Source organism: Polypterus senegalus, chromosome 15 (genome assembly GCF_016835505.1).
Source record: "Polypterus senegalus isolate Bchr_013 chromosome 15, ASM1683550v1, whole genome shotgun sequence".
Taxonomy (NCBI): Eukaryota; Metazoa; Chordata; class Cladistia; order Polypteriformes; family Polypteridae; genus Polypterus; species Polypterus senegalus.
In genome coordinates this window covers 21,907,249-21,926,770 of record NC_053168.1, presented here as the reverse complement: position 1 = coordinate 21,926,770, position 19,522 = coordinate 21,907,249, and the positions used below count along the sequence as shown (strand labels likewise).

General features: G+C 43.9%; 1 protein-coding gene across 1 annotated transcript in view; it reads left to right on the top strand.

Annotated features, from left to right (window-relative positions):
* The window catches only part of cpsf1 (cleavage and polyadenylation specific factor 1), an 87,446-nt gene that overhangs the window by 41,578 nt on the left and 26,346 nt on the right, over positions 1-19,522 (top strand). The window contains exons 27-29 of the mRNA XM_039736683.1: positions 3,445-3,561; positions 12,053-12,143; positions 15,900-15,984. Of these exons, the coding sequence (XP_039592617.1) occupies positions 3,445-3,561; positions 12,053-12,143; positions 15,900-15,984 (293 nt within the window). The remainder of the gene's footprint in view (positions 1-3,444; positions 3,562-12,052; positions 12,144-15,899; positions 15,985-19,522) is intronic.

Below are 19,522 nucleotides of genomic sequence, written 5' to 3'. Positions count from 1 at the left end.
AAAATGTAATTACATGTATGACTCATGTACAGTGCATCTGGAAAGTATTCACACTCATGTACAGTGCATCTGGAAAGTATTCACAGCGCATCACTTTTTCCACATTTTGTTATGTTACAGCCTTATTCCAACATGGATTAAATTCATTTTTTTCTTCAGAATTCTACACACAACACCCCATAATGACAACGTGAAAAAAGTTTACTTGAGGTTTTTGCAAATTTATTAAAAATAAATAAACTGAGAAATCACATGTACATAAGTATTCACAGCCTTTGCTCAATACTTTGTCGATGCACCTTTGGCAGCAATTACAGCCTCAAGTCTTTTTGAATGTGATGCCACAAGCTTGGCACACCTATCCTTGGCCAGTTTCACCCATTCCTCTTTGCAGCACCTCTCAAGCTCCATCAGGTTGGATGGGAAGTGTCGGTGCACAGCCATTTTAAGATCTCTCCAGAGATGTTTAATCGGATTCAAGTCTGGGCTCTGGCTGGGCCACTCAAGGACATTCACAGAGTTGTCCTGAGGTCACTCCTTTGATATCTTGGCTGTGTGCTTAGGGTTGTTGTCCTGCTGAAAGATGAACCGTTGCCCCAGTCTGAGGTCAAGAGCACTCTGGAGCAGGTTTTCATCCAGGATGTCTCTGTACATTGCTGCAGTCATCTTTCCCTTATCCTGACTAGTCTCCCAGTTCCTGCTGCTGAAAAACGTCCCCACAGCATGATGCTGCCACCACCATGCTTCACTGTAGGGATGGTATTGGCCTGGTTTCCTCCAAACGTGACGCCTGACATTCACACCAAAGAGTTCAATCTTTGTCTCATCAGACCAGAGAATTTTGTTTCTCATGGTCTGAGAGTCTTTCAGGTGCCTTTTGGCAAACTCCAGGTGGGCTGTCATGTGCCTTTTACTAAGGAGTGGCTTCCGTCTGGCCACCCTACCATACAGGCCTGATTGGTGGATTGCTGCAGAGATGGCTGTCTTTCTGGAAGGTTCTCCTCTCTCCACAGAGGACCTCTGGAGCTTTGACAGAGTGACCATTGGATTCTTCATCAGCTCCCTGACTAAGGCCCTTCTCCCCCGATCGCTAAGTTTTGATGGCCAGCCAGCTCTAGGAAGAGTCCTGGTGGTTTCAAACTTCTTCCACTTACGGATGATGGAGGCCACTGTGCTCATTGGGACCTTCAAAGCAGCAGAAATTTTTCTGTAACCTTCCTCAGATTTGTGCCTCGAGACAATCCTGTCTTGGAGGTCTACAGACAATTCCTTTGACTTCATGCCTGGTTTGTGCTCTGACATGAACTGTCAACTGTGGGACCTTCTATAGACAGGTGTGTGCCTTTCCAAATCATGTCCAATCAACTGAATTTACCACAGGTGGACTCCAATGAAGCTGCAGAAACATCTCAAGGATGATCAGGGGAAACAGGATGCACCTGAGCTCAATTTGGAGCTTCACGGCAAAGGCTGTGAATCTCAATTTTTTTATTTTTAATAAATTTGCAAAAATCTCAAGTAAACTTTTTTCACATTGTCATTATGGGGTGTTGTGGGTAGAATTCTGAGGGAAAAAAATGAATTTAATCCATTTTGGGAATAAGGCTGTAACATAACAAAATGTGTAAAAAGTGACGCGCTGTGAATACTTTCTGGATGCACTGTATGTCACCAAACTCCATCCCCCATTTGTCTGTCTGCTTTCATGCAGGTTCTGAAATGGATACTATTTAATCTGTTCTCCACAAGTATAGCACATATTGGACTTGTTTATTTGTTGTGTTTGTCTTTTCAACTGATGTTTTCCATTCTGCTATTCACTGATATCTCTAATGCTTCCACGCAATTACTTCCAGTATCCTTGGATTCCATATTTCAGAGTCGTGCAGTGTCACTCTCCGTAATACTGTTGCTAAAAGATTTTTTATTTTGATATTGTCCATTTTGTGACAGTTCTTCCATCCAGTTGAAGGCTTCCCCTCTCAGTGTAACAGCAATTTCATGTTCAAATTTGCACTCATCATTTTAATCTAATAGAAAAACAAAACTATTGTCCTTATCCAGATTGACAGTGGAGGAACTAAGTATTTGATTCCCTGCTGAATTTGGACATAATGAATTGAGATGAGGGGTATCTGTAATTGATCAATCGATTGATTGATTGATACGGGGCACACAGCCATTCTGTGGGAGCCAGAATTCTGGCTGGGTTGTAGGGGATCATATACTTAACGTCTCTCAATGATAATGCAAATCAATTTATAACCTTTATGTAACATGGTTTTTCTGGATTTTTCTGTTGATATTCTGTCTGTCTCCATTAAAATGAAACTACAATAAAATGAGACTGTTCATTTCTTAGTAAGTGAATAAACTTACAAATTCAGCTGGGGATCAAATACTTATTTCCCCCATTGTAGTACATATTCTCATTTTTCTGAGAAGTACACATTAAACACTCCTTTCCTGTGTATATTTTGATAAATAGCAACATATATTTTATTTTGCAGAGTGATATTCTGAAACCTAGTTATCCTGTAATAGAAAAAGTCATCAGGACTCCAGAAATTATAGTGAATGCAGCAGAATAGTCCTTTACAGTAGAGCACAAGGTTTACAGATTAAACATTTTATTCCTTCATCATGTTTTTAGTGCTTAAACGTTGTGTGTTACTTTCTTTGTAAAAAGATTTTTTGTAACTTTTTGTAAATCGGTTCATGTATAAAAGTAATAATGGAAATAGCTTGCATTCTTGTTCAAGTACAAATAAAAATATACAGTTCTAAAGACATTGCCCAAGTGATAGATTCTGGTTGCATCTTTCCTATACCATTTTCAGTCTATTACGTGTTTATCACATCAGTACTGTGACCCGTTTATGTATTTTATGGCCAATTCTTTCTGGTTTTGGTTTTCATTTTGTAAAGCCAAAGTTGTGTTTGAATTCTTCAGTTATGTTTATTTTTGTTATTGACTAGCCATGCTACAAATCATTTAAAAAGATTTGCTACCTCATGCCCTACGTGCATTTTCAGTTGCTTTCCTCAGTACTCAAGTGTGTGTCCCTCTGTCAAGCATGTTACCGTAAAGCTTTCTATTTCTAATAGTGGAATACATCTGAAATGTTACTAATATTACTAATCACATCAGTAATAATCATAAGCATATTATGAGTGCAGCACATGCAGATGGCCATGTAAAAATTGCATTTACATTTACAGTATTTAGGTAATGCTTTTGCCCAGAGCAACTTACAAATCACCTCAGCGACTGTGAATTTAATCATTCATTAATTATAGTTTCAAAGTGAGGCAGTATTGGGAATGAGTTTGAAATGACATATTTTACTTTGTTAGACCTTTCTGCTGTTAAATCCTCACAGCGTACTCCTTATCACCTATCGATGGCCTTTATTCATTTGTCATTGTTTTGCATTTTTACAGGGAGAACTTCGAATTAGTGTTTTGCCGACGTACCTTTCTTATGACGCACCTTGGCCAGTAAGGAAGATACCTTTACGATGTACTGTGCATTATGTCTCTTATCATGTAGAATCCAAGGTAAATGCATTTTATTTACTTGTATTTTATTACAAAAATAAATACTTATTTTTATTTATTAATAACTAGCAAAATACCCGCGCTTCGCAGCGGAGAAGTAGTGTGTTAAAGAAGCAATGAAAAAGAAAAGGAAACATTTTGAAAATAACGTAACATGATTGTCAATGTAATTGTTTTGTCACTGTTGTGAGTGATGAGTGTTGTTGTCATATATATATATATATTGTCAAGGACCGAGGAGACAGCAATAAGGGTTGGGGTTTCCGGCCCCGTATATTGTACAGAACTTTTGCACAAAAGAAAAAAGAGGTCAAAGCACAAACTAAACAGTTCATAACGCGACGCCGTCTCCTGGCGTCGCGGCCATTTTATAGGGGTGGAGCCGGAAGTGGAGGACAGCTGGGAAGGACCGCTAGGGAGGATGGGAAGGATGACGTCAGGGCAAGATGGCGGAGGAAGGGCGGAAGTACCGCACTGCGGTCAAACCAGGCCTATGGTGCTGGAAGGTCTCTTTTCTATAAGGAAGCAGAGGGAGAAAGTTAATACCCCGACATTCCCTGCGGCGAATGTTTTCCCAGGTGTTCTCGAATCAGTCCGCGGCCTCCTAATCGCGCGTGCGTGACACGATCCCCCCCTTAGCCCAGGACCGTCAGGTCGGGCGGACCTAACCGAGAGGTCGTGAATACGAGAGAGCATCGGCATTGGCCTGAAGGGTGCCCCGCCGATAAGGGACAGTGAACTTATACGGCTGCAAGTCCAGAAACCACCTAGTGACCGCGGATTGACTCTTTGTGCAGGGACATCCACGGAAGTGCAGCGTGGTCAGTCACCAGAGCGAATTCGCGACCCAGCAGGTAGTAGCGGAGGTGGGTCACTGCCCACTTAATGGCCAAGGCCTCCCTCTCCACCGCCGCATACCGGGTCTCCCGGTCCATCAGTTTCCGGCTAAGGTACATCACAGGGTGCTCGACACCATCGACGCTTTGGCTCAACACGGCGCCCAGGCCTGTGTCCGGCGTCGGTCTGGAGAATAAGCGGGAGCCCAAAATGGGCGTCCGTAACACAGGTGCCGGCGTTAGGGCCTTCTTTAGGTCACTGAGCGCGCGTTCTGCCTTGTCGGTCCACACCACGCAGAGGGGAGCGCCCTTTTTTGTCAGGTTAGTCAAGGGTGCTGCTCTTTCGGAGAAGCGGGGAACAAACCGGCGGTAGTAACCCGCAAGCCCCAAGAAAGCCTGCACCTGTTTCTTGGTATTCGGACGGGGCCATTCTAAGATGTCTTTAACTTTGGAGCCCTGTGGCCGCACCTGTCCTTGTCCCACGAGGTAGCCTAAATATTTGGCCTCCTTTAATCCAAAAACACTTCCGGGGTTTATGCGGAGGCGGCTTTAGCCAGTGTTCGGAGGACAGCGGCGACCTGCAATAGATGCTCCTCCCAGGTGCCGGAATAGATGACAACGTCATCCAGGTAGGCGGCACTATAGGACTGATGGGGCTTCAGCACTCTGTCTACCAGACGTTGGAAGGTCGCGCGGGCCCCGTGCAGCCCAAATGGGAGGACCTTGTACTGCCAGTGCCGCTAGGGGTGCTAAAGGCCGTTTTTCCTTTGCGGATGCCGTTAAAGGAATTTGCCAATACCCTTTGTCATGTCAAGGGTAGTCAAATATCGAGCCGTACCCAGCGCTCAAGGAGGTCGTCAATGCGGGGCATGGGGTAGGCATCGAACTTGGAGATCTGATTCAGACGTCTAAAGTCGTTACAGAACCTCCAGGAGCCGTCTGGCTTGGAGGCGAGGACAATAGGGCTGGACCAGGGACTATGGCTCTCTTCAATTATGTCCATGTCAACATACGTTTCACCTCCAGTTCGACCTCTGCGTTTTGCCTCCGGAGTCTGTAGGGCCTCTCGGACGATTACACGGGTCCGTGACTATATCGTGGGCAATCAGCGAGGTCCGGCCGGGTGACTCGCTCACCACCTCGGGGATGGCACGGAGGGTCTGGGTTAACTCCTGCCGCTGCTTGGGGGTCAGCTCTTCTCCGAGGTTAAGGGCAGTTGTGCTCGTGAAGAGGAGAGAGGACCTATGGGAGCTGGGAAGCTCCTCTCTATCTCTCCAGGGCTTTAGCAGGTTGACATGATAGATCCTCTCGCTCGGTCGACGATTGGGCTGTTTCACCAAATAGTCGGCAGGCCCCTTCTCTCCTTAACCTCGTAAGGCCCTTGCCAGTGGCGAGCAGCTTCGAGTGGGAGGTCGGGGCGAGCACCATAACTTCGGTCCCAGGCGGAACTCCCTGAGGGCGGAGTTGCGGTTGTAACACGGGCCTGCGCTGCTTGCGCCACGAGTCACGTGCTCTTTTAGGAGGGGCCTGATCTTTGTGAGTCGGTCGCGCAGTTGCGCTATGTACTCCAAAATGTTAGAGGAAGGAAGGGCCTCGGCCTCCCAGCCTTCTTTTAGGATGTCGAGGATTCCCGGGGTTGTCGCCATATAACAATTCAAAGGGGGAAGAAGCCAGTAGAGGCCTGGGGTACCTCCCGGTAAGCAAAAAGCACGAGCGGGAGGAGCTGGTCCCAGTTCCTGCCGTCGCGCTGACTACCTTGCGAGCATCTGCTTAAGCGTCTGGTTAAAGCGTTCCACCAGCCCGTCAGTTTGCGGGTGATAGACAAACGCTTTCAGGTGCTTTATCTGCAGTAATTTGGCTACCTCCTGAGCGTATCCGATGTAAAGGCGTACCCTGGTCGTGAGGACCTCCTTGGGTATGCCCAGCGTGAAACAAATTAACCAGTTCCGTGCGATGCTTTTAGTATTAGCGGGCGCGGGGAACCGCCTCTGGGTACCGGGTGGCATAGTCCACCATGACTAGAATATACTTGTGGCCACGGGTTGAGGGCTCCAGGGTCCTACCAGATCGACCCTATTCTTTCAAAGGGTACATCGACTAGGGGTATAGGGACTAGAGGAGCACGGTCCCTCCTAGGAATCTGGCGGGTCTGGCACTCCGGACAGGATTGACAGAACGCGGACCTCCTCATTGATCCCAGGCCAGTAAAACGGGTTTAATTCTCTCCAGCGTTTTTCGGCCCGAGGTGGCGCCTAGGAGGTGAGCATGTGCCAACTTCGCATATCTCCGCCCGGAAGGTGCAGCGGAATTAGCAACAACTTCCGCACCTCGCCCTCATGGGTAGCCACTTTCGGTACAACAGATCATTTTCGAGGACAAAGAAGGGTTCAGCGGTGTGGAACCGTCCGCTGGTGAGCTGTTAGGCAGAACAACGCATTCGGGCAAAGCGCGGGAATCATCATTCCACTGTTCCCTCTTAAAGGAGGCGGCGTGGACGAAACTGATGGTCCAGGCGCCGAGAGGGTCTTGTGGCCTGGGCCGGGAAGAGTTCCCTGGCTAGTCCCTTCTCCGCGGAGTCTTCGGGTCAAGGTCCGTGGCCAGGAAAAGTCCCCGAAACACCAGCGCCCTAGGGCCTGCCCTTGTGCGGCGTGGAGGCCGCGGGAGGGTGCCTTTTCCCCTCATCACTAGATCCAACAGGCCCGGGGCGGCGAATGGCTTACCGCTGATTCTTTTAGACCAGTCTTGTCCCAAAATCACTGGGAAGGGGTTCAGGTAACACAGCGACCGTCATTTGGGTTGGTTCCCCTTCCAGGTGACATAGCAGTGGCGGAGCGATATGACCTAGTCCCCCATGCACACAAGTGACCAACAAGCGCTGGTTTAACCACTGTTGCGGTAAGACAAAGCGGCGACAATGGTAATGTTGCTGCGGAATCAAACAAAGCTACCACGGCGTGCCCATTTAGCAACACCACTCCCGTGTTGGACTTCGCCAAGGGATGCGGCGGGATACAATACCTCTCCGGCGATGTCCAGGTGCAGTCCATAGGCTCGGGCGATGTTGTGGGGGCAGGTTGGTAGTAGGTGGCGGTCTCGCCACACTTGAAACAGCGGCGGTCCGGCTCTCTCTGGCTCTGGCTGGCGCTTCTGCAGCGTCGAGAGGGCTTCGGGGTGGCCGCCCGTCCCTGCGGTTCCCGCGAGCAGGCTTTTCTGACCCCCAAGTCGGAGGACCGCCAACTGGCGCTCCAGGGCGTCGAGGAGGCCCGACATGTTTGGTAGGCGTGTCCCGGACCTGCTGGGCGAGGGAACTGGGCATCGCATTGACCAGGACTTCACAGGCCACCCGCTCGACCACTTTCCGCCCGCCGGGTCCCTCTGGCCTAGCCAGCGCCCATCTTGCCCCAGAACTTCGAGCGCCTGGGCGCGAGCGGCTTTTCAGGGTCAAAGACCCAGTTCCGCCATTCGACGCCTGCTGGCCGGGCTAATGCCGTAGCGGGCCAGTATTTCGGGCTTGAGGAGGTCGTAATTAGCGGCCTCCTCCTCAGGGAGGTCATAATAGGCCAGCGCTGGTCCCTTCAGATATGGCGCCAGGATGGGCGCCCACTCGGACCGCTGCCACTCGTTCGGGTGGCGTCCTCTCAAACAGGCCCAGGTACGCGTCGACGTCCTCCGAAGGGCCCATCGGGACTAAAGGAGGAGGCGGCTGCCTGTGCGGGTCGGGTCTCGCCCGTTGGGCTTCCACTAACCTGGCCTTCGTGGCCTCCAGCTCCCGGGTGGTGGCGGCTTGCTTGAGCTGCAGCGCCGGGAGCTGGTCATTCATAGCTTGTAGCACCGTGTTGAGGTCCTGTCCCTCCGTCATCTCGGGATCTCTCTATCCTGCCGACTACGCCACTTGTCAAGGACCGAGGAGACAGCAATAAGGGTTGGGGTTTCCGGCCCCGTATATTGTACAGAACTTTTGCACAAAAGAAAAAAGAGGTCAAAGCACAAACTAAACAGTTCATAGCGCGCGCCGTCTCCTGGCGTCGCGCCATTTTATAGGGGTGGAGCGGAAGTGGAGGACAGCTGGGAAGGACGCTAGGGAGGATGGGAAGGATGGCGTCAGGGCAAGATGGCGGAGGAAGGGCGGAAGTACCGCACTGCGGTCAAACCAGGCCTATGGTGCTGGAAGGTCTCTTTTTCTATAAGGAAGCAGAGGGAGAAAGTTAGTACCCGCCATTCCCTGGCGGCGAATGTTTTCCCAGGTGTTCTCGAATCAGTCCGCGGCCTCCTAATCGCTCGTGCGTGACAATATATATATTTACACACACACACATAAACATATATATATACATATCTATACATATACACATATATACATACATATATATATCTACATATATACACATACATATACATACACACACATATATACACACAAATACATATATATATATACATACACACACACATATATAAACATATATATACATATACATACATATATACACACACAGCTATTTCGTATCAGTGCAATACGCTGCTTGTTAAAACGGATAACTCCCACTCTTACGTGCAAGTCTGCGTGGATATTATGAACTATCAGATTTGTTCAAGTTCTATTTAAATTTTAAATAGAAGGAATTTTTATTTAGTCGACAGAAATATCTTTGGTAGGAATGGTAAAAACAGACAGGAATATTATTCCTGAATAAATCAACTCAAACCTTAAACAACTTATAATATTTTGCTCTCCATAAAAATATATCCTGTCTAAATTATACAAGTTAGAAATAAAGTAAACATTAAAAGAACAAACATTGAAATTTCTTTACTCTTATGTAATTTTATATAAAAAATAAACTTAGATTTTAAATATCCCAAAAGATTTTGCTCTCCATAAAAATATATCCTGTCAAAATTATACAAATTCAAATATGAACATGCTGCATAACAAAACCTGGAAATATAAATAAAATGTGTTCCTTTCAGCAATAACAAATCAAATCATTCAGTTGTCTTTGCTCATATGTCATTTTAGAGCTGGACGCCTGGCATCTTTTTTTGGCAACAAATTTGTTTCTGTTTGGTGTGAGGTTCTGTGTTGTGGAGATTCTCAGGATGGATTGCAGGTGCTCATCAGTGAGGCGACTCCTGTGTGCTGTTTTGTTAGTCTTTATCACTGAGAAGAGCTTCTCACACAGATATGTGCTACCAAACATGCACAAGGTTCGAGCCGCATGTAGACGGACTTTTTGTTCTTCAAAGTCACCAAAGCGCCGTGCAAACTCAGTGCGCTCAGTTTATCAGCAAAGTGCGATTTGGGAACACCGTAGTGACGACTTGGTTTAACATTACTTGGCAACAGGGAACGTGGGGCAAGGTGCACTGGTACATTTGTATCTCCCATAAAAGCAGCTTCACTTGAAATCACTTTGTGATTGTGCACGGGTAAAAACGTCCGCTGAAGTGTCAGATTCTTATTTAATTATTCTGCTTTCTGTATCTTCTGCATTGCATTCAGGTTACCCTGATGTTTTGTCTCATAGTGCCGTCTTAGATTAAATTCTGTAATTACAGCCACATTAGCTCCACAAATGAGACACACGGGTTCAGTAAACATATACTCAGCCTCCCATCGCTTTTAAAGGCTCTATTTTCAGAATGAACTTTTCTCCAGCATCGTGTGAGCTAGCTTCGCAATAACTTGCAGCATCATAAGCTAGACTTGATTAACGCGTAAGTGTTGGCAAGGCAGCTGAAGCGCTGCATTATGGGATCTGTAGTTTATTGTGTTACCAGCGCTTCATATACCCGGGCCATTAATAACAATAATACAGTATATAAAATGATCTCGGGCCGGATATAATTACACGGATGTGGCCCGGCCCTTGAGTTTGACAAATATGGACTAAATAGAACTTGAAAAGATATATTTTTGAAATGTGATCGCGCAATTCAGATAGAGTTGACGCAAGACTACAGCCTGCATCCTCCCTCGCTCTTACTTTTTTACCGTTCATCTAATGAATACACTGAGTATGGCTTTACCAAAACAATCATTGATGGCGAATAAAGTATCCATTATTCGAGTATGTAGATCGGGATATATATATATATACATATATATATCCCGCGTATCGCAGCGGAGAAGTAGTGTGTTAAAAAAGCTAGATAAAGAAAAGGGAACATTTTAAAAATAACGTAACATGACTGTCAATATACAGTATTTGTTTTGTGAGTGTTACTGAGTGTTGCTGTCATCAAGGATTTGATTATCATTATTTCTTTCAATCAGGTTGTATTTGTAGGATGTGTTGTGTTCAAGTTACATTCCGTGTTTGTCAATCGTTGTAAAGATGACAGGTTTCATTCATCGATTCGTTTCTTACTGCATCAATAAACAGCTTGTCTTCTTCTTTATCTGAGACCTGACACACTGCATGCACGGGTTTTTTTTACACTGTCTTCCTTTAGCGGGACATTGACTTTTTCCACCGTGTGCTTTGTTTCCGCAGTAGCTGGATTTATGAATATGCTTATCAGACGCTTCATATTTTTTGCTGCCTTTTCAATTGTGTAATTCGGTTTTGTTCAGCTCTTTGGAACTGTTGTCTTTTATCTGTGCACTGCGCCAGTTCACGTGAGCCGCCGGTGTACATGCATCGAAGGTTCCCAGCTGTGCTGGTGCCATCTCCTGCTATGTCCGTGGCTGTATTTAATGTTACCTTAGTCCTGGCACTTAAAACTTTCTCTCGCAGTTTCGCTGAGTTTGTGTCAAACACCACCCTGACCATCTCATCTTCCTCTCCATAAGCACAGTCCTTAACCCGTGAATATTTAGTGGGAGTTTGCTATTGGATTGCCGCTGACGGACGGCCTTATATGGGCAGGCACTAAATTACAAACGCCAGCAGCAGCCTGTCTATGAACTTAAAGTGTAGGTTTACATCGTGCTTTGTTTCCGAAGTAGCAGAACTCATGAATATGGTAGTATATGTCACTCGCTCGCTTATTGTTTCGCTGCCTTCTCAATTATATAATGCATGTTTTCTTCAGCGCTTTTTTGAGGTCTTCCTGGTTTTCTATGTACTGCGTGATTACGTGGGAGGCGTGATGATGTCACACGAAACTCCGCCCCCACGGCGTTCAAGCTCATCTCCATTACAGTAAATGGAGAAAAACAGCTTCCAGTTATGACCATTACGCGTAGAATTTCGATATAAAACCTGCCCAACTTTTGTAAGGAAGCTGTAAGGAATGAACCTGCCAAATTTCAGCCTTCCACCCACACGGGAAGTTGGAGAATTAGTGATGAGTCAGTGAGTGAGTGAGTGAGTGAGGGCTTTGCCTTTTATTAGTATAGATATATTTTAATCATATAATGCTGAGAATCAATGCTTTTTTTCATATTAATCATTTTAAGGCAAACAAAACAGTTGAACATTTTCAAACTGAGAATGGGACATATCTGTTTTTAGTGTTTTTATTTTTAATACAGTTTCTTCTCTCATATGTGCCCTTGTGGGTTAATTATTGCACTCAGTTTGTTTTGTAAAAAAAGAACTTTAATATCCTTTTCCATTTTGTATGTTTCTCAGTAATATGTTAAATAGTTTTTATTTCTACAGGTTTTCAAAAATAGATGATTCTAGAGCATCTTATTTTTTGTACAGGTGTATGCTGTCTGCACAAGCGTGCATGAAATTTGCACACGTATCCCTAGAATGACTGGCGAAGAGAAAGAATTCGAAGTCATAGAAAAGGGTGAGAAAGTTACTTGTTTAATAATCTTTACAAGAATAAAAAGTATTGATACTAACATGTCTGGAATTCATATAAATTAATATCAAATAATTATACCTCATGGCATTTCCTAAAAGAAAAAAATAATTATGTTAAGTCGTCTGAATAAAAGAATGCAAGTTTTCTTCATTTTAAGTTTCTCTTTATATTTGAAAGGGTTCTGTTTTTGTACTCTGCACAGTTCACATGTTGGTGAAAGCATTCGCTAAGGTCAAACGTGCTGCTCGAATAGTACGGTCACAAGGGGCATCAGTCAGCCTTTAGAACTTGTCCATGCTTTTATCACAGCCCACCTCGATTATTGTAACTCTCTGCTGGCAGGTGCCCCTTCTAATCTTATATCACAGCTCCAGTTGATTCAAAACTCGGCTGCAAGAGTCCTTACTCGGACCAGCAACAGCGAGCACATCACACCCATCCTGCTCCGTCTTCACTGGCTCCCTGTGTCTTACAAAACCAAATATAAAATCCTACTAATAGCCTACAAAGCCTTAAATAACCTCACACCAAACTACATCAGTGACCTTCTCCATCACTATGTGCCTGTCCGCCCACTAAGGTCCTCTGATTCTGGTAATCTTGTTTTGCCCCACACTCATCTACACTCCATGGGTGACAGCAGGGCCTTCAGCTGTATAGCGCCCAGACTCTGGAATGGCCTACCGAAATTAATCAGATCAGCCGACTCCATGAATTCTTTTAAAAAACAACTCAAAACTCATCTGTTCAGGAAGGCTTTTAGTTCTACTTGACTTCATTACCCTTCTCTCAGTTTACCTCTCTGTCAAGATGCTCATGTAACCTGAATTTACTGTCTTAATCTTCTTTATTTATTTATCTGGTTTGTACAATGCTATATACTGTATACTCTGCCGTTCTTTCTTATATTCTGTAAGTGCCTTGAGCATGGGAAAGGCGCTATATAAATAAAATGTATTATTATTATTATTAGAAATAGCAGTGCTGGCGTGAATTTTTAAGCCATTGAAAAATTGTGCTTTTCTCTCCAGCACCATAACCATCTAATATTTTTTAAGCAATGTTTTTAAAAAGTTGAACAGTTTGTTATGCTACATTATGAAAATTAAGATGCTGGGATTATTCGGTATGGTAAAGTTATGGTCATATTCTGATCATATTCCAAAAGACTTCATCCATTGCTATTCCCATTTTTATATCGGGTCACTATTTTTTTTTTTGACTAGACATCTCCAATAGAATAATTTTTATGGGATGAAGCCTTTCCTGACCTCTGTTTTATACCTTATATATTTATGTGACAGGCCAAAGGGTTTAATTTATTTGGAAATAAACATGTATATTATCCTACATAATTTATAGATCCCTTAAGTTGACTTCATTAACATTCTGTCACCTTGCAGTTCTGGAATCGACATAAATAGTTTCCCAAATGCCTTTGGATAAAAAGAAATACATCACATAACATGACAGAACCAGCAAGCAAAACTAGGAGATGTCGTAAATCAGTTCCCACTGGCAGGCAAGGACAAAGCGCTTAGTGTATTATCACAGAGAACTAAGGGGTGCATGACAGGGTGGTCACTACTGAAGTTTCGTAAGTGCACACCGTCTTCATGTTAGTTAGGGAACATGCCGGCAAAGCAATTTTTGAAGTGTTAGTTTGGAGACCACCCAGCCCACCATTTATATAACAGATCGACAGACGTTTTGACACGCTTTTATAAAAATTCCACAACAGTCCAATCTCCTGCTGAGTTAGATTACTGAGGTAGAGATTTCTGTCGTCCCAGAGGACTTCACTACTAGAGCAGTGATTTTTAACACACCTGGTGGTTTTCAGTGAAAGTGGGCATTCCCTTATGACGGGACTGGCATGCATTGGTTACCTTAGGCCACTCCAAATGCTACAGTCTCTGAACGAATTGCTTCCATTTAGCTGTTTTGCTAGCAAAGTCAAAGTGCATTTTTGTTATGTCTTGTTTCCTCTTGATGCACAAGTTAAAAAACTGCTATAACAAATAAAAAATGGATTAAAATAAGCAAACTAAAATGTATCCACTCCCATGCACTGCTAAAACGTATCTAAACTGCTTAAAAAATAAAAACACTTTTGAAAACACATCGGATCTCAATGGGAAAAAAATCCTGCTGGATATCTCTACTGGTATGGAATGGGTAATGTGTTAGGAACGAGAGGATGCCAAATTGTTTGATGGAAATGAAAATTATCAACCTACAGAGGGCTGAATTCAAAGACACCCTGAAAATCAAAGTGAACAAATGATGCAGCAGGTAGGCTAGTCCATTTGGCCGAAATTTCATTGTAGCAACTCCAACTCATACTCAGTAGTTTGTATGGCTCCCACATGCTTATATGCATGCCTGACATTGTCGTAATGAGACGACGGATGCTGGCAGCGTCAGATGGACCCAAACATAATGTCCCACCCAGAGGTGTTCTATTGGATTGAGGTCAGGCGAGTGAGCATGGGGGCCAGTCAATGGTATCAATTCCTTCATCCTCCAGGAACTACCTGCATACTCTCGCCACATGAGGCCGGGCATTGTTGTGCACCAGGAGGAACCCAGGACCCACTGCACCAGCACAGGCTCTTACAGTGGATACAAGGATTTCATCCTGATACCTAATGGCAGTCAAGGTGCCGTTGTCTAGCCTGTAGAGGTCTGTGCGTCCCTCCAAGGATATGCCTCCCCAGACCATCACTGACCCACCACCAAACGATGCTGAACGATGTTACAGGCAGTATAACGTTCTCCACGGCTTCTCCAGACCCTTTCATGTCTGTCACATGTGCTCAGGGTGAACCTGCTCTCATCTGTGAAAAGCACGGGGTGCCAGTGGTGGATCTGCCAATTCTGCTATTCTATGGCAAATGCCAGTTGAGCTCCACGGTGCCAGGCAGTGAGCACAGGGCCCACTAGAGGACGTCAGGCCCTCAGGCAACCCTCATGAAGTCTGTTTCTGATTGTTTGGTCAGGGACATTGACACCAGTGGCCTGCTGGAGGTCATTTTGTAGGCTCTGGCAGTGCTCATCCTGTTCCTCCTTGCCCAAAGCAGCAGATTCCAGTCCCGCTGATGGGTTAAGGACCTTCTACGGCCCTGTCCAGCTCTCCAAGAGTAACTGCCTGTCTCCTGGTATCTCCTACATGCCATTGAGACTGTGCTGGGAGACACAGCAAGCCTTCGGGCAATGGCAGGTATTGACGTGCCATTCTAGAGAAGTTGGACTGCCTGTGCCACCTCTGTAAGTTCCAGGTATGGCCTCATGCTACCAGTAGTGACACTGACCATAGCCAAATGCAAAACGAGTGAAAAAACAAATGAGGAGGGAAAGATGTCTATGGCCTCCCTCCACCTGTTAAACGATTGTATTCCTGTTTTGGGGGTCGTCTCATTGTTGCCCCTCTAGTGCACCAGATCAATAGCCCAGAAGTTTCATTGACTTGATGCTGTACTCTCATTAAAAAGTGGTCCTTTAATTTTATTTTATTGAGCAGTGTATATTCTTTTATACAGTTTTATATTCTACAGCTTAATTTTACTGGAAAATATCATGGATTATGTACCTAAGAAATAAGAGCGATAATAAAAAAAATACCAGTTGAAAGTACATTTTTATATATTTTAACAGTATTTACATTGACTTTGACAAATTGCTTTGTGTTTCCTTTTCATGAACTGTTATTCTTATCAAAGCCTCTTTGTGTTTCAGATGAGAGATACATAAGCCCACTGCAGGAGAGGTTTTCCATTCAGCTTATTTCACCAATCAGCTGGGAGACAATCCCAAATACGCGGTAAGGAGCCAAAGGGAATCCAGCGAGAGGGAAACTGAAGTAAAACCAAAATGTTTACACACACCGGCATCTTTTCACTGGTTAATATTAATGGTATTGGCACAAATAGAAGAGAAAAAGACATAATCTGTTATCATTGCTCATTATTTTTGTACCTCCTTTTCATCACTTGTTGCAAAGAGGCCATACAAATCCCCGTCACTCCCAAAAGAGATCCTACTCTGCTGGGACCTTGAGCAAGACCCTTAACCTGTAATTGCTCCAGGGGCACTGTACAATGGCTGACCCTGCGCTCTGACCCCATGGGGTATGCGAAAACTAACAAATTCCTAATACAAGAAATTGTATAAGGCAGAAAAAAACATAATGATAAGAGGTTTTTCCTATTTATTCTAGAATAAATGCAATTGCTTATGATTGTTACTGCTTTTCTGCATCTACGATATACAGTACTTAAAAAATGAAAGGAAAGTAACAGACAGTGTTTGGCTGTAGAGTCTTCATCAAGTGGCCTGTCAGTGACTCAGATGACAGTTCTCGTCATGTTTACGTCTCAGCCCTGCCGCACTCATATGCAGTATAACACCAACATGTCACAGACCTGATGAAAGTCATTCATCTGAAACATTCTATCTTACTTTCTTTTCTTTTGAATGTGGGAATAGCATCCACCTTTTTTCCCCCTTTTGTAAATGTGTGCTGATGGAGCAGTTCACTAATTCCATTGTATGTTCTGGTATACGCCGCTTAACACTCACGATACATTCTGTGAAACAGGACGTTATGCGATTTGGATGTTGTTCAAACAGCATATTATACAGCATTTAGAAAAGCTATTTGGGCTACTGCAGTGTGCAGTTTGTAATATATTCAGAGAGATAACGCTACTATGCTCCGGAAACACACGATTTACGAGATTGGGTGCAGCTGCTTCTTACGAGTCAAAGTTTACAGTGTTGTGCAGTAAACTTTTTATTTGTAAATAGGGAAAGCTTACATTAAAATAATATAATGTACACTATAGTGCTGGCAGCGCAATCACTTTGTATACAAGAGATGTGAGATAAATGTGTTGCGTGTGGGGAGCCATTGCGTTTGCTACTTCTGGTTACATCTGCCATGCACATTCTCCAGTCTGCATTTCTGAACTTTACGATAACCTTAATGGACCACAGATGTACGAGGGTAAATCAAAAAGTAAAGGCAATTTAAAAATGATGTGGTAACCATGTAACCACATCACACGTTAGTGCAGTCCTACAATTTAGCATCCATGCTCAGTTGACCTTAGTTACATCTAAACTACTGGCAGAGCTGTGTGCTATGTGTGATCAAATTACCCGTTAGCCTCTCGTAAACAAGTAGAATTAAGTCAGATTCTGTCTGTTGCGGCCACCACATAATTTTCAAATTGCCTTTACTGAGATAATTCACGTAAATTCAACCATACAACCATACACTGCAGGAGATACATTTTTGTCTAGAGGAAGCCCTTTTACTTCTCCTCTGTATCAGCCCTCGAATCTTCTCAGAGGTACTAGTTTTAGTCCAAGATATTTGCACTTAAGGGCCAGACGTGTCAAAGTAAGGGCCTTGAACCAATATAATGAAATATTTATCAATGTGCATGTTGATACAATGTTGGATACGGATGGAATTAGTCAATACAACTCAAAAATTGCCTGTTGTACTACAGCCGCAAACAGAAAGGCCCTACAGAGAGTCAGGAGATAATTGGCTGCTCTTTAAACTCATTAGCGGACATTTTTAGAACATGATGCCCCTGGAAGGTTGCAGGTATCCTGCAAGACTCTACTCATCCCGGCCACCACCTTTTTACCATGTTGCCTGCTGGGAGACGCTACAGGGCTATAAAGTCATGTACTTCCAGCCTTAAAAAGCAGTTATTATCACAGAGCCATTATTGAAGTGAACTCTGTAAGAACACTGCTTTCCTAAAAAGCATCTTCTTAGCACGACTGTCTCTTATGTGCAGTAATATATGGGTTTAACAATTTAAAAGCTGTCACAAATTAATTACCATATATTCTCGCGTATAAGTCGGGTCTTGAAATCCGAAAAATCGATCATAAAAATCAGACTCCGACTTATACGCCCGTTGAAAAATGTGACACTTTTTTCATTTACTTGCTTCCTCCAGTCTCGCACCAGTTTCTCAGACACATCGAATTTTGTCGCAGCAGCACAGTTACCAATTTCTTTCTCCACTTCAACGACTTTTAATTTGAAACCAGCTTCATATTTTCTTCTGATCAAATGCTCCATCGTAAATAAGGGCTGCTCTTACGATAAAGGTGTATGATGGTGTGAGATACAAAAAACACTAAACAGTGCAAACGTCACTTTGGAATAGTTCAGGTATTACCGTGTGCTCACGTAGGCACAATACATAGAAAAAAAGGCAGTGAGCTCCGTGGTTACTCTCACGGGTGGGCGTTAGCATATTGTAATCTCTTGGACCAATAGTGTGAGTTTTCCGCCTTCAACTTATATGACCGACATTATAAAATACCGGAAAGTATGGAGTAAAATCAAGCTCGGGAGAACTTAAACGGTACTGCAGAAGTATACAATTAGTATTACTCTGGGCATATTTATTTTATTAATTTTATTTCACACAGTATTTTTAGTGTGATCGCTGCTTCTCTTGCTTAATGTTTGTCGGTATTTTTTTTTTAAATACTGCTTTCTTACTTATTTTATATTTACATCAAAACTTCGATTATCAGTCACTTGATTAAACGTCGGTCTCTGTTAACCGTCAAGGACAAAAAAAAAAATGACCCACGTGTTATCGCCTACCTATTACTGTCGTACTGCTGTGCACATTGGAACACGTCTCCCCTGTACTCGTGCATAGTGTTCTGACTTCTCCAGCACCACGTGTCATGCCACATTTTGAAACCGCAGTGTCATTTACTTACCTTCCATTTTAATGGTATTTTATAGCTTTTCTCTTTTCTTATAATTAATCTACTGTACATTGTAATGGCTTATAAACATAAATGTGTAGTGTAGTAATTGTCAAAAAAAAATTGAAATTATTAAACGTTTGCATAACTGCGAAACTGCTTCAAGTATTGCTTTGATTTACAGAGTAGGAAGAACATCAGTGAACGATATAAAGTGTGATGCTGACAAAATTGAAAAAAATGTAATTTTAAAAATCATAAAACAATGAATCATGCTAAAAATGAACAGTTGAATATTATATATTGTGGGGTACAGCCCGGACACAGACAGGTAGACATGATGATTTTACCACACACGTTTATTTTACACTATAGTATTTACAGTTAGTGAGCACAACCCAGTGCCGCAGCACCAATCACCCCTTTAAGTCCTGGCCTTTTCACAATGCCTTTTCTTCTGACCGGCCCCTTTTATACATGCCCGGATGGGCTCCAGGTGCTTCCCGACACTCCCCTGTGTGGCGGAAGTGCCGGCTGCACACCCGGAAGCACTCCGGGTGTCCCCGGTGCTCTTCCCCCCCCCAGCACTTCCGGGTGTGGCGGAA